At 43.8% G+C, this 14,960-nt stretch overlaps 1 protein-coding gene across 1 annotated transcript in view; it reads right to left on the minus strand.

Moving 5' to 3' along the window:
• The window catches only part of LOC141264166 (asparagine synthetase [glutamine-hydrolyzing]-like), a 237,247-nt gene that overhangs the window by 156,617 nt on the left and 65,670 nt on the right, over positions 1-14,960 (minus strand). Inside the window, exons 2-4 of the mRNA XM_073676476.1 lie at positions 7,271-7,536; positions 1,073-1,310; positions 672-857 (exon numbers count right to left, since the gene is read on the minus strand). Coding sequence (XP_073532577.1) covers positions 672-857; positions 1,073-1,310; positions 7,271-7,519 — 673 coding nt within the window. The 5' untranslated portion in view covers positions 7,520-7,536. The remainder of the gene's footprint in view (positions 1-671; positions 858-1,072; positions 1,311-7,270; positions 7,537-14,960) is intronic.

Genomic DNA, 14,960 nt, shown 5'->3' on the forward strand with positions numbered 1-14,960 from the left:
TTGTAAGTTTTATTGTGAGTCCGTAAAAGTGGCGTAATACCACGTTGTTGACAGCAGTGACCTGGGAGTCAGAAATTCTTCCAGGGGCCTTAACCATGCGGTTCCCATGTCATTTGAGCACTGTTTCCATTGATTTTGCCAATTTATAGGCCTCCTCCAGACCTCCAGGAGGGGGGGGGCACTGGAAAAATGCTCGAGTATCCCATTGACTCGGGTTGAGCACCTTATCATTACGATTTACTGGACCTGAGCAACGAGCACCCGAGCATTTTAGTGCTCGCTCATCACTAGATCACTAGTCTTCTTTATGCAAAATTATCATTAAAGGTGTTGTCTAAATTTTGAAAAATATGACTAGTTTCTTCCAAAAACAGTGCCGCACTTGTCCACAGGTGCATGTTAGCCCCATTCACTTCAAAGAAGCCAAGCTGCAATACCAGACATAACCTGTGGTCAGGAGTGGGGCTGTTTCTAAAAAAAAGCAGCCATTTTTTTTTTTTATATATATAAGCACTTTAAGGGTATGTAAACTATTGTAATCACTTCTGCATCTCAAAGGAAGAAACTTTACAAGCTGTTTTTATTGAACTATACAGCTCCTGTGCACAAATGTGTGTCTCCATGGTAACAGACTACAAACTCTGCGTAGTCTGATCCTGCAGTCACATTACCTGCTTGCAGTTTTCCTAGAGAGTCGTACTCCGCGTGCTGAGGTTCATCCTTGAAATTGTGGAACTTTATCAATTCCACCGACGCCACTTTTCCAATGAGCTTGAGATTGAAAATTTCGCAGTGACCGGGCGGGAACGGATCAATCTTCAGACTTGAGGTCATCGAGTGTCTTAGGTCTATAAGACCTGTAGAGAACAACATGATAATTATACACAGTTATGGGTCCCTTAAAAGGGCAATACCGATACATTGTATCATGCCTTGTACTCAAAGACTTCTGAAAGAACTGTGTAATGCATAATTTCTCCTGCGGGGGTGCTGCAGGGAAATTGAGCACTTTCAAATTTAAACAGAAAAAGTGGACAATCCCTTTAAGCTTCATGGGTCACTCATACAATACCTTTAGCTTCTGAGCAAACTGCTAAAAAGCCATCGTCAGTGAGCAGTTTAAACAGCGGCCGGACTCCATAAGAGTCTCTTCCAAGAAAGACTTTCTTATTGGCTGTGTCCAAAAGGATGAAAGCGAAAACGCCGTCCAGTAACGCCGCCGTCTGCTCAATGCCATATTTACTGTAGAGATGGAGAATCACCTCACCGTCCACCATCGTCTGGTACTCGAAGCCCAGATGCTTCTCTAACTGGGGAAACCAAGCAATAGAATAGATAGATATATAGATAGATGACAGATAGATAGCTTTTGCACTGTTTCACCCCCATGATTTACACTGCATCGGTTTGGTAATATTTTGTGCTATGTACAGTATACAGTGGGTGCGGAAAGTATTCAGACCACTTTAAATTTTTCACTCTTTGTTTCATTGCAGCCATTTGGTAAATTCTAAAAAGTTCATTTTTTTTCTCATTAAAGTACACCCTGCACCCCATCTTGACTGAAAAAAAACAGAAATGTAGAAATTTTTGCAAATTTATTAAAAAAGAAAAACTGAAATATCACATGGTCATAAGTATTCAGACCCTTTGCTCAGTATTGAGTAGAAGCACCTGTGACGCCTCAAAGCCTCCTGTAAGCCCCTTTACCCTGAGAGATGGGGGACTCGGAGTCAGGTCCTGTGATGAAGAGATGGGGTGCAGCCGTGGCCCGGACCCGCTCCGTGCCCAGGGCCGTCACAATAAAAAAAGGATGGTACGGGCTTATCCGGGTTGAGTGGCTGATCTTGACTACGCCAACTGTGGCACCTGCTGAAGGCCACCAGCGCTGCTGCAGTCCGCTGAAGCCTGGTGTTATGGCAGCCGAAGTTGTTACTACTCCCCACAGGGGGAGCAGGGCCTTAGGGCATCGAGACAGGATGATGGGGGTAGTAGTCTAGAAAGTCTGCGTAGCGCGGTGTAGCGCAAAATAAAGAGTCCGGAGGCCGTAGGGGTGAACTTCCAAGCCTTTACTCACATAAGAGATGGCAGGAGGAAGGCGACTCCCTGCTCCTCGCGGAGTTCTGCGGTCACCAGAGACGAAGGGGGTCCGACAACCTCCGAGTAAGTCCAGTGTTCAATTAGGACCCCGCACCAGAGTGTTCCTAAGCTTTCCTGTCTGTGTGTGTAAATAAGCCGGGTCTCCCTCTGAATTCCTCTCAGAAAAAGGGCACTGGTGGCAGCTCCGCTCCTTCCGATACCCGGTGGGATCCTCAGGGCCTACTGGGCTTCCCCGACCAGGACATGGAGTAGCAAGGTCGGGTGTCGGGGGCCGGTACCCCTCTTGCAGCCGGAATCCCTCTGAATAGATCAGGTTGGCGAGGACAGGTGGCGTATACCGCTCCATCTGCATCCTCCCTGGGATCCATTTGCGGTGGAGCTACACTCTTAAGCTCCGGGCCTTCTTGGTCATGGTCCTTGACCGGGCTGAGACATACATTATCTGCAGCCTGCCCCTCGTCCCAAGGCCAAGGTAAGAGGGCTGTGTCTCCATCCGCTGCAGGTCCACACAGGATCCACGCTCAGGGAGGGAGATCACAATAAATGACAGTCAAAAGAACCAACGAAAAGGACCGAGAGCCAAGATGGCTGTGTATTAAATATGAAATTTAAAGTGTAACTAAAATGTGAGTCCTCCACCCTCGCCCACTAAAATGGTTCCCCTAACTCTTGGTTCCCCAGTCTCCCTGTAACCAGGAGGGCAGCACCTAGTGCATTCTAGCCCCCTCTGGTGGAGAAATGTGGTGTTGGATGTGGAGGTGGAGTACTGACCATCACACTGTTCTTACCTCAGAGGAGGAACACTACACTCATTAAAGAAGTGCAGCATCCCTGTGGCGGTCGAACCCTCAGGGGTGCCACACACCCTTTTGAGCTAGTACAGCCATGAGTCTTTTTGGGAATGATGCAACAAGTTTTTCACACCTGGATTTGGGGATCCTCTGCCATTCTTCCTTGCAGATCCTCTCCAGTTCCGTCAGGTTGGATGGTGAACGTTGGTGGACATCCATTTTCAGGTCTCTCCAGAGATGCTCAATTGGGTTTAGGTCAGGGCTCTGGCTGGTCCAGTAAAGAATGGTCACATAGTTGTTCTGAAGCCACTCCTTTGTTATTTTAGCTGTGTCCTTAGGGTCATTGTCTTGTTGGAAGGTGACCCTTCGGCCAAGTCTGAGGTCCAGAGCACTCTGGAAGAGGTTTTCATCCAGGATATCTCTCTAATTGGCCGTATTGTTTCCTTCAATTGCAACCAGTCGTCCTGTCCGTGCAGCTGAAAAACACCACCATAGAATGATGCTGCCACCACCATGTTTTACTGTTGGGATTGTATTGAGCAGGTGATGAGGAGTGCCTGGTTTTCTCCACACATACCACTTAGAATTACCACCAAAAAGTTCTATCTTCGTCTCATCAGACCATAGAATCTTATTTCTCACAGTCTGGGAGTCCTTCATGTGTTTTTGAGCAGACTCTATGCAGGCTTTCATATGTTTTGCACTGAGGAGAGGCTTCTGTCGGGCCACTTTGCCATAAAGGCCCGACTGGGGGAGGGCTGCAGTGATAGTTGACTTTGTGGAACTTTCTCCCATCTCCCTACTGCATCTCTGGAGCTCAGCCACAGTGATCTTGGGGTTCTTCTTTACCTCTCTCACCAAGGCTCTTCTCCCACGATTGCTCAGTTTAGCTGGATGGCCAGGTCTAGGAAGACTTCTGGTGGTCCCAAACTTCTTCCATTTAAGGATTATGGAGGCCACTGTGCTCTTAGGAACCTTGAAATTCTTTTATAACCTTGGCCAGATCTGTGCCTTGCCACAATTCTGTCTCTGAGCTCCTTGGTCAGTTCCTTTGAGCTCATGATTCTCATTTGGTCTGACATGCACTGTGAGCTGTGAGGTCTTATATAGACAGGTGTGTGCCTTTCCAAATCAAGTCCTATCAGTTTGTTTAAACACAGCTAGACTGCAATGAAGGAGTAGAACCATCTCAAGGAGGATCACAAGGAAATGGACAGCATGTGACTTAAATATGAGTGTCTGAGCAAAGGGTCTGAATGCTTATGACCATGTGATATTTCAGTTTTTCTTTTTTAATACATTTTCAAAAATTTCTACATTTCTGTTTTTTTTCAGTCAAGATGGGGTGCAGAGTGTACTTTAATGAGAAAAAAATGAGCTTTTTAGAATTTACCAAATGGCTGCAATGAAACAAAGAGTGAGAAATTTAAAGGGGTCTGAATACTTTCTATACCCACTTTATGTAAGGGTGGTGGACAATGACTTCTTCTTTCTTACCCTTGAAGACACCAATCGCATCAGTGTAATGTATAATGTGAATAATGTCCTGCGTCTTTTGTAAATACCATGTAATGTGTATTGTAATGTAATTGTGATATTTGGAAATGTAAATGTATAGCGTAAGGAATAGTGTGCAGTAATGTAGTATAGTGTAGATAGTTGACATAAGGTAAGATGAAGTTAATGTTTGGGACTAGCCCATAGTGGGATGGCCCCTTCTTCCACCAATCAGCGTGTGAGACAGCTGATGCAATGATGTCATTTCATCGCTTCAGCTGTGCACTCTAGAGAGTCAGTGCACTGGAAACAGGAGCAGAGGCAGAGCGTTGGGAGAACAGGAGTGAGGCGAGTATGTGTTTTTTTGTCATGTGTATGGGATTTTTATATGCACATAGCAGGCTATATGGGGCTCATACTATATATAGGGGGCTATGTGTGGTCTCTTAGGGTATATAGGGGGCTGTGTGCGGGCTCAAAAGGTATATAAGGGGATGTGAGCATACTTAAAGTGTTCATAAAGGTAAAGGGTTCATAAGGGTAAAGCTATGTGTGGCTCATACTGTATATAGGGAGGATATGTGGGGCTCATGCTGCATATGGGAGGCTATATGGGGCTCATGCTGTATATAGCGAGGCTATGTAGGGTCATGTTGTGTATAGGGAAGCCATGTGGGGCTCATACTGTATATAGGGAGGCTCTGTGGGGCTCATGCTGTATATAGGGAGGCTATGAGGGGCTCATGCTGTTTATTGGAGCCTATGCGGGGCTCATGCTGTATATAGGGAGGCTATGTGGGGCTCATGCTGTTTATGGGAGCCTATGTGGGGCTCATGCTGTACACAGGAGGCTACGTGGGGCTCATTATATATATAGGAAGGCTATGTGGGGCTCATACTGTATATAGGATTCTATGTGGGGCTCATGATGTATGTAGGAAGGCTATGTGGGGCTCATGCTGTATATAGGGAGGCTATGCGGGGCTCATACTGTATTTTGAGAGCATATATAGGGGCTCATGTTGTATATGGGAGGCTATGTGGAGCTCATGCTGTATATGGAAGGCTATGTGTGGCTCATGCTGTATATGGGAGGCTGTGTGGGGCTCATGCTGTTATATGGGAGGCTGTGTGGGGCTCATGCTGCACATGGGAGGCTGTGTGGGGCTCAAGCTGTATATGAGAGTCTATGTGGGGCTCAAGCAGTATATGGGAGGCTGTGTGGGGCTCATGCTGTATACAGGAGGCTATGTGGGGCTCATGCTGTATATGGGAGGCTATGTGGGGCTCATGCTGTATATGGGAGGCTATGTAGGGCTCAAGTTGTATATGGAAGGCCATGTGGGGCTCATACTGTATATGGGAGGCTATGTGGAGGCTCATGCTGAATATAAGAGGCTATGTACGGCTGAGCCGGTATATGGGAGGCTATGTGGGGTTCATGTGTTATATGGGAGACTATTTGGGGGCTAGAGCTGTATATGGAAGGCTATTTGGGGCTCATGCTTTATATGGGAGGCTATGTTGGGCTTATGCAGTATATGGGTGGCTATGTGGGGCTCAAGCTGTATATGGGAGGCTATGTGGGAATCAAGTTGTATATGGAAGGCTATGTGGGGCTCATACTTTATATGGGAGGCTATATATGGTTCAAGCTGTATAGGGGAGGCTTTGTCAGGTTCATGCTGTAAATGGGAGGCTATGTGGGGCTTGTGCTGTATACAGGAGGCTATGTAGGGCTCATGCTGTATATAGGAGGCTATTTGGGGGCTCATGCTGTATATAGTAGGCTACGTGGGGGCTCATACTGTATATAAGAGAGGCCAATTTGAAAAAAAAAGATCCAGTTCCCCTAATCATGTCAATTGAGCTTATGGATGTAATATTGGGTGGTGCACAGAATGCTGTGTCGGCAGCAGACAAGTAGAAAGAAGGATATGTCCAGCATCACGTCCATATAAAATTTGTTTATTTAAGCCACGTCAAGAAATACAAAGGATGAAATTCCCTATCCACAACTTACTTCCTTTTTCAGGAATTTTACCCTTTGTATTTTTAAGGTGGTTAAAATAAACAAATTTTATCTACCATATGCATGTGATGCTGGTTATATTCTTCTTTTTGTTTATGGGAGGCTATGTGAGGGCTCATACTGTAGATAGGGGGCTATGTGGGGTCTCTTAAGGTATCTAGGGGGCTGTGTGCGGGCTCATACATTATATAGGGGGATGTCAGCATACTTAATTCTGCTCAATATTAAGTGATACAATTAATATAAATAATTATAATTAATATGTTAATATTAATATTGAGCAGAATTAATTTCAGCCTATTGGTTCAGCCTCCACAACAGTCACAGTCTCTCATGTGGCCACTCGGGAAAATTAATTGCTCTCCCATGCCCTGGAGTATATTACAGAGGAAGGATACTGTGTGGAAAATGCTTCATACTGTAAATGAAATGTCCATAACACTTTGTACACGCTATCCCTTGTATATAACCTTTACCAAGTTACAATTCAGTAAAGACTTTATTTTTGGATGGTGGTCTTCTACATTGATCTGTGAAACATCTGGTCCTGGCAAACCCACAACATCAGTTGTATACAGTCTGCATAGGCGTAGCGCCCTCCCAGCATATGTCTACACACCCAGACAGGACCCCCATTTTAATGTACCATGTTGATGTGCTGAAGACAAGTGCCTCACTCGCGGCTAACGACCCGCAGCGAGTAACATATATTCAGGCAGTCAGAGTAATGATGATAACCAGAATGCCACCATTATGTGTCTCCGCTGCCTTAGACTTTTTCTAAGTGTCAGTCGGTCCAGTTTGGCAGCATCAGAGCTGCGGATGTTTGTCTCTTTAGCTTTGCTCTCACCTGCTTGTAATTGTAAATCTCCCCGTTGTAACACAGCCATAGGTACGGGAACTTCTTCACCCGCAGAGGCTGCATGCCATATAGCTGGTCCACAATCGCCAGGCGGTGGAAACCTAAGAAGCAGTTGGTGAATCCATTCACATTCTCAAATCGAAACGCGTCAGGACCTCGATGGGCGATTTTCATGGCACTGAGACACTGCACCGAAAGGCATTCATCACTGCCAAACAGTGCCCATATACCACACATCCTGGAGGCTCGGGATTCTGCAGATCAAAGGGAAACGCACAGGTCATTAATTTATAGATTATCATTTATGTCCACCTTAAAGGGGGTGTCCTGGACTATAATAGTGATGACCTATCCTTAAAGGTTATACTTGCTATAGGCCTTTCTTGTATCTATTTATTGTTGGATAATTGGATACATCTGGCTACAGTTATTTTAGATTACCATTAATTATTACATTATTTGAGATTTATTACATTGGTTTACATATTTCACCTTATAGTATATTTCAATCTTTCTGTAGCTCTTCTCTATTATGCCTTGTTATTGGAATATGTTTAATGCAACAACTCCATTCCTGTGTATGTAAGAGTTCTATTGCTAGGTTTGTGTATTGTCTATAAAGTTAAAAAGAAAAAAAAAAAACACTCCCAGAGGCTCACACACAGAAAAGACCATGTGACTGTGTTCAGTTTCCTGTGTCTGTGCATGAGAGGAGAAGCAGGCTGCTGATGCTGCACAGAGACACTTAAGATATGTATATTACTGATTCCACAAAGCCCCATTCATATTTGTACCTGTTTATAGCTAATTAAAGCTGTTGTCAACAAGCTTTGAGAGTATCCTGAATGATCCGCTGCCAACAGGTTATGGGCCCAGCGTGACACAGAACCCCAGGAGTGACACAGAACCCCAGGAGTGACACAGAACCCCAGGAGTGACACAGAACCGCAGGAGTGACACAGAAGAGTAATACAGCAACAGCAGTCCAAAGCAAAAGCAGCACAGAGCAACATAGAAGATGTTCACAAGCAGGGATCACTGCAAGTTCTCAGTGCAAAGTCTCACCAATCAGAATTATTAATCTTAGAAATTTAAGGTGAAAATGCTGCTCATAAGAGAAGGTACGTGGAAATATACGCAGGAACAAGTGCCTCATCCAATACCAGATGATTGGCTAGAGAAGGATCAGAAAGCACAAAGCACTATCTCCCTCAGTGTAGATGATGATCAGATTGGGCATATATGCTGTTACGCTCGTGCCCCGACTGACTGGTGTGAGCGTGATTAGTGATCTCACTGTACCATGAACCGAGGAGTGCCTGGAGGGGCGCAACTAAGTATTGAGAGGATGATGGGAGTTGTACTTCACGCAAGACTACGATGTAAGACACAGATGAAGTTATTCTTCCCTTATCTGGACATTTGGACTGACGCCCAGAAACTAGATTGTAACTTGTTTTAGCTGTCTCAGCAACCTTCTACTAATTATCACTTTTTGGTTATGAAACTTTCTTATCAACATTCCACTGTTATGAATCATCATTTCGCTGCCTGTGAAACAAAGGCATTTTACTGCGCATGTCTGACAAAAAAAAAAAAAAAAGATTATTATTATAAATAAAGGGACAGCACCCATAGAGGGAGACGCGCTCAGGGGCTTCCCAGTACTTGATTATACACTACGTGTCTGTGTATTTCTTGTTACGGGGATACCCCGACTCCAACAAGGACCCTCCATGGCTGAATGATCCTAACAATTCCTGGCGCCCGAAACAGGGACCCGAGGTCTGCGTATTCCTTCAAGTTCATCGACCGGCACGAGTAACCGCTGAGATTGGGACATCGGAACAGCAGATGACAAACCTGGCCAGGTAAGAGACACTGTTAGTTCTCTTACATCTGCTCTGCGATAGTCCGTAAATTTCATGCATATCTTGTGTTGGGATTGAGGAACTAGTAGAGAAGGATACCTATAGCTCGGGTCATTCATGTATATACTGTAGGATCTGCCGAAGGAGAGGTCAGAGAAGGTTATGAAACGGATGGTATGAAAGAGATGTGGATGTCGGGAATAGCCTCATAAGCCGCACTAAGGTAGATGACATAAGTATTACGGAGATTGCCTAACTGAGTCATAAGGTTGTGTCCTTTCGGGGAAACCTTCGCTCACGCTTAACTCCCGAACCTTTGTCCTCCTTTTTGACGGATAAGAGATTGACAGAATGAGCCCATGGAAGTAATGATAATACTCCAGGGACACGATATATAATGGAGACTGTATGGTTCATTTTATGTATTGTTGGTCTTGCCCTTGTTGCCATATATATGTGTGTTAGAATTACTCTACACTTCAGACAAAACGGTCCAGAGAAACCGTTTCAGATACTGGCTCCTTAGGACAGAATAGGTAACGAGGAAAGGTAGAATATAGAATATATTTTATCTAACCCAAAAAGCCTCCTAAGGTAAGAATAGTCAGGAAAAATGGGCAACAAACAGACTAAGACCACAAATGATGAACAAGATGTCTATACAATCGTGAAAGAAAGGTGTGGTGTAGAAGCAACTAAGAATTTAGGGAAAGTTTGCAAAACTTTTCAGGTAGCAAGGCATGACAGGTTTAACAGGAAACTATGGGAGGACATTCGGGTTAGAAAAGCAGGAGTGATAAGAGACAAAGGATGGCAGGAACAAGTAGAGGCCATGGTCGAACTATCAAAAACAGCAGAGACAGACCATTGGACTTTTAATAAAGACAATGGATTATGGAGAACTCCAGTCAGACAGGGTCCCATTGTACAAACAGAAAACAGTAAACAAATGAACCCATTGGCACCACCATATCAGCCCAGGTCAGAACCCACACCGTATCCTGATTTTCGGGGTCCGGGTGGATGGACATGTACAAACTGTGGACTCCAGAATCCAGACTGGAGAGACACATGTGCAGGATGTGGAGCACCACGACCACATGATATGTTGGCACCAGTGCGTATCCTCAGTCGACCATACAGAGAAGAAGATGGTGGCAATCCACCGCGTAGAGTAACTAGATACCATCAGACTAGACAATATTTTCCATGGACCCCCGCTGAGGGAATGTCCCTACTTCAGAATGCACCAGATCCAATACAATGCCCACTAAGATTTGCTACGTACATACAGCAGATAATACACACCCATAATGGAACATGGTCAGATGGGACAGAATTATGTAGAATGAAAATGACACCAGGGTTGTATCAGGAATTGATGACAGTTATAGAACCTCATAGACCTCAACCAGTAGATGGTGAGGATCCAAATACCGCACTGTCAGGACAGAATTTTATGATCAGACTTATGGAGTTTATGAGAACTAAACAACGAATGAGAGGGACTTCAGGAACTGTCTCCCAGAAGTCAGGACAGCCTGTAGATGAATACTACTTAGCGGTAGAAAACAGTTACAGAGACGAGGGAATGGACCTTACCAATGAAGGAGTCATTCGACTGATGACAAAAACTTTTATAGAGAATCTTAACCCAAAACTTAGGGAAAAGTTCAAGGCTGCAACTCCTGATTGGAGAACCCTAGATGATCCCCAGATAGTCAGACAAAAACTATTAGGGATAGAAATGGATATGCGTGAGGCAGCATCCAAACCCATCAGAGTAGCAGCAAATAATAGTCTGGTCAATAAAAACAACAGATCAAATCAGACCTATGACAAAGGGAATTTGGATAAGAAAACTAATCCATGTCACTACTGTAAGAAACCAGGACATTGGATTAGAGAATGCAGGAAAAAAGCCAGGGATATAGAAGATGGTACCTATGTCCCAAGAGAATCACAAGAAAAGACAGTACAGGCTTCTGCTCCTGCAGCAAGCGAGTGACTAGACGTGATGCAAACCACTTTGACTGGAAGGCGCCCAATAATTCAGGTAAAAGTAGCAGGAAAACAATGCCCTTTTCTAATAGATACCGGAGCAACTTCCTCCGTCCTCAATGAAGACGCCTTACCAAATGCTGATTGTTTATCAGATGATGTAACCTATACCGAAGGGTATGATGGAGGAATCAGGCCACTCCCATATAGTATTCCCCTTGAAACAAAGATAGGATCTAAAATATTTTTATCTAAATTTCTTTTTGTCAAAGGGGCACCTACTTGTCTTCTAGGTACAGACCTATTAAAGCAGACAGAAATGAATATCCAATTTTTGGAGGATGGTAGAGTCCAAATTTTGGTGCCTGATGACCAAGAGTCTCTAGAAAACATTGTAAAAGTCCAAGCCTTAGAGGATGAGAAAGATCCTGCCCCTACCCAAATTATTTTAGATCTTTCTGAGGTACCAGAAAAATTATGGGCACAACATGACACCGATGTAGGACTAATGCCAATAGCTCCAGTAAAAGTCACTCCTGTTCCAGGTGTGACACTACCCCAATTGAGACAGTATCCTATTAGTGCCCAACAAGAACACGCCATAGGAGAACAGATAAAAGATTATCTAAAAACTGGAGTACTGATAGAAGTAAAGTCACCAGCCAATACACCGTTGTACCCCGTAAAAAAGAAATCTACTGAGGGGTCAGCTGCTAGGTACCGGATGGTACATGATCTAAGAGAGATAAATAAAATTTTGGAACCTATTACTCCTGTTGTGCCAAATCCACACACGTTGCTATCACAGATCCCAGCAACAGCACGAGTATTTTCTGTCATAGACTTATCAAATGCATTTTTTTCAGTACCATTACACCCAGACTGTTACAAACTGTTTGCATTTACATTTAAGAATAGACAATTAGCATGGACAAGATTACCACAGGGTATGATACATTCACCTACCTTGTACTCAGAAGCTATGAGATCAGTTCTTCAAAATTTCAAACCTACGGATGAGGTTGTAATTCTCCAATATGTTGATGACCTATTGTTATGTGCCCCTGCTCAAGAGTCCGCAAACAGCAACACAATAAGGTTGTTAATATTTCTAGCAGACATGGGCTGTAAAGTTAACAAGAAAAAAGTACAACTTTGTATGACTACGGTAGTATTTCTAGGACACTGCATTTCACAAGGTATTCGGCACCTCACCGCCGACAGACTAAAAATCATTAGAGATCTTGTTCCTCCCAAGAACTACAAAACATTAAGAGCATTTTTGGGAATAGTATCACACTGCAGACAATGGGTTATACATGCTAGTCAGCTTATGCAACCTCTATATGATTGTTTAAAAATCGAGCCTTTTCAGTTAACTGAATCAGCGCTCATAGCCTTTCAAGACCTCAAGAAAGGTCTCATGTCAGCCCCGGCCTTGGGAATCCCAGACTACGCCAAACCATTCCAATTAATGGCTGCGGAAATGTCTAATCATGCTACAGGAGTACTAACACAGAAACATGAAAATAAACAAAGACCTGTCGCATACTATTCTGCTCAATTAGATAATGTTACCAAAGCTGCACCATCATGTGTCAGAGTAGTAGCAGCTGTCTCTCTTTTGGTAGAAAAAGCCTCAGAAATAGTACTAGACCATGCCCTAATAGTACAAACTACACATGATGTACATGGCATACTGAATCAGGTATTGCCAAAACACATTTCAATGGCTAGACATCTTAGATTACAATGCTCCTTACTAATGCCACCAAACCTCACTTTTCGCCGCATATTGTCTCTAAATTTAGCCACTCTGTTACCACTAGAGACAAAGGGGGGAGTGGAAGGAGGTCAGGAAGACGAAGATGAAAATTTTTTACAATACCACGAACAAGACAATATAATACATGATTGCTTACAGTGTATAGAACAAGAAACACAAGGGCTACCTAATGTACAGGACACCCCTCTTGACAATCCAGACCTACATATGTATATAGATGGTAGTAGGTATGCAGATGAAACTGGTAACTTTCACACAGGTTATGCCATTGTATCAGATTATGATGTTATTGAAGCTGAGCCAATGCAGGCCAGCTGTTCAGCCCAGGAAGCTGAACTATTAGCTCTAATACGAGCATTACAGTTAGCAAAAGAAAAAACCGCTAATATTTTTACCGATTCTAGATATGCATATGGTATTGTACATGATTTTGGATGTATATGGAGAGCTAGAGGTTACATGACAGCTTCAGGTCAACCAGTAAAACATGGACAAATGATTAGACAAATCCTAGAATCAGCTGCCTCAACCAAACAAGTAGCAGTAATAAAAGTACCTGCACATGTAAGACTCAACACCGAGATAGCTAGGGGTAATGACCGAGCCGACAAGGCTGCTAAGCGAGCTGCAGTAAAACCTCTGACAACTGACCACACTATTAGTGCAGTATCAGAATTTGACTTAATTACACGGCTCAAAGAAGCCCACCAGCAGGTGAGTAGAGAAGAAAAAGAAGAGTGGCAGAAACAGGGGGCAGAAGAAAAAGAAGGACTATGGAGAAAAGGAGATGAGCTTTGTCTCCCCCGAGCATGGTACCCTGTTGTGGTCAGTGAAGCCCACGGACCTACACATGTGTCTGCAAACGGTATGATACAGAGGGTCAGACAGAAGTGGTTAGCCCCAGGGTTCGGCCAGGTAGCTCGAGCAAAATGTGGTTCTTGTGAAATCTGTTTAGCCCACAATCCAGGACAGACTGTTAAGACCCCCCAGAAGCACCATGTAAGACCACTATATCCGTTCCAGAGACTTCAGATCGATTACATCCAGATGCCTAAGCATGGACACTATGAGTATGTACTGGTATGTGTGGACATGTTTTCGGGGTGGCCAGAGGCTTATCCAGTTCATACAGCCACGGCTAAAGTCACTGCAGTAAAAATAGCACATGAACTGGTACCCCGTTATGGTATCCCAGAAGTGATCGAGTCAGATAGAGGTACACATTTTACTGGAGAGATCTTTCAGAATGTAATGAAAATGTTGTGTATAAAAAGTGAACTACACACCCCTTACCACCCACAGAGTTCTGGTAAGGTTGAGAGAATGAATGGAACACTTAAGTTAAAAATACAGAAAGCCATGGCAGAAACACAGAAACCATGGACTGAGTGTCTCCCAATAGCATTGTATTCAGTCAGAAACACCCCCCAGGGAAAGAGCAAACTCACCCCCCATGAAATATTGTTTGGTAGAGTTGCCAATACAGGATTGTATTTCCCACAGACTTTAATGTTAGAAACTGAAAGCTTAACTGCTTATGTACAAAATTTATGTAAGCATGTGTCTAAAATACACTCTTTAGTGTTCTCTTCCATTCCAGATCCAGATTCCATTGAGGGAACGCACAAGCTGCAACCAGGAGACGAAGTCTACGTAAAAAGACATAACAGAAGAACGCTAGAACCCAGATTTGAGGGTCCATATCAGGTGTTATTGACAACTCCAACTGCAGTAAAATTGGAAGGAAAATCAGCATGGGTACATGCAAGCCATTGCAAAAAGAAATAGTGGTGATTGTACTTGTGTTAGCTATAACGATAGATCAGGGAGACCTGTGGGATAAACTAAGTTCCCCAAAACCTACAGATAATAAATTTATAAAACATCATGAGACATTGGTAAACGGGCTGCTCGATGGCGGACAGAAAATAGCAGACTGTTGGATTTGTACGCATTCTCCAATATCAGCCACGAGCATACCCTTCCTGGCCGTACCCATGACCCCTGAGGAAGTGTTTAC

Source organism: Phyllobates terribilis, unplaced genomic scaffold, assembly GCF_046119375.1.
Source record: "Phyllobates terribilis strain yellow unplaced genomic scaffold, ASM4611937v1 Scaffold_4__5_contigs__length_816908805, whole genome shotgun sequence".
NCBI classification, from domain to species: domain Eukaryota; kingdom Metazoa; phylum Chordata; class Amphibia; order Anura; family Dendrobatidae; genus Phyllobates; species Phyllobates terribilis.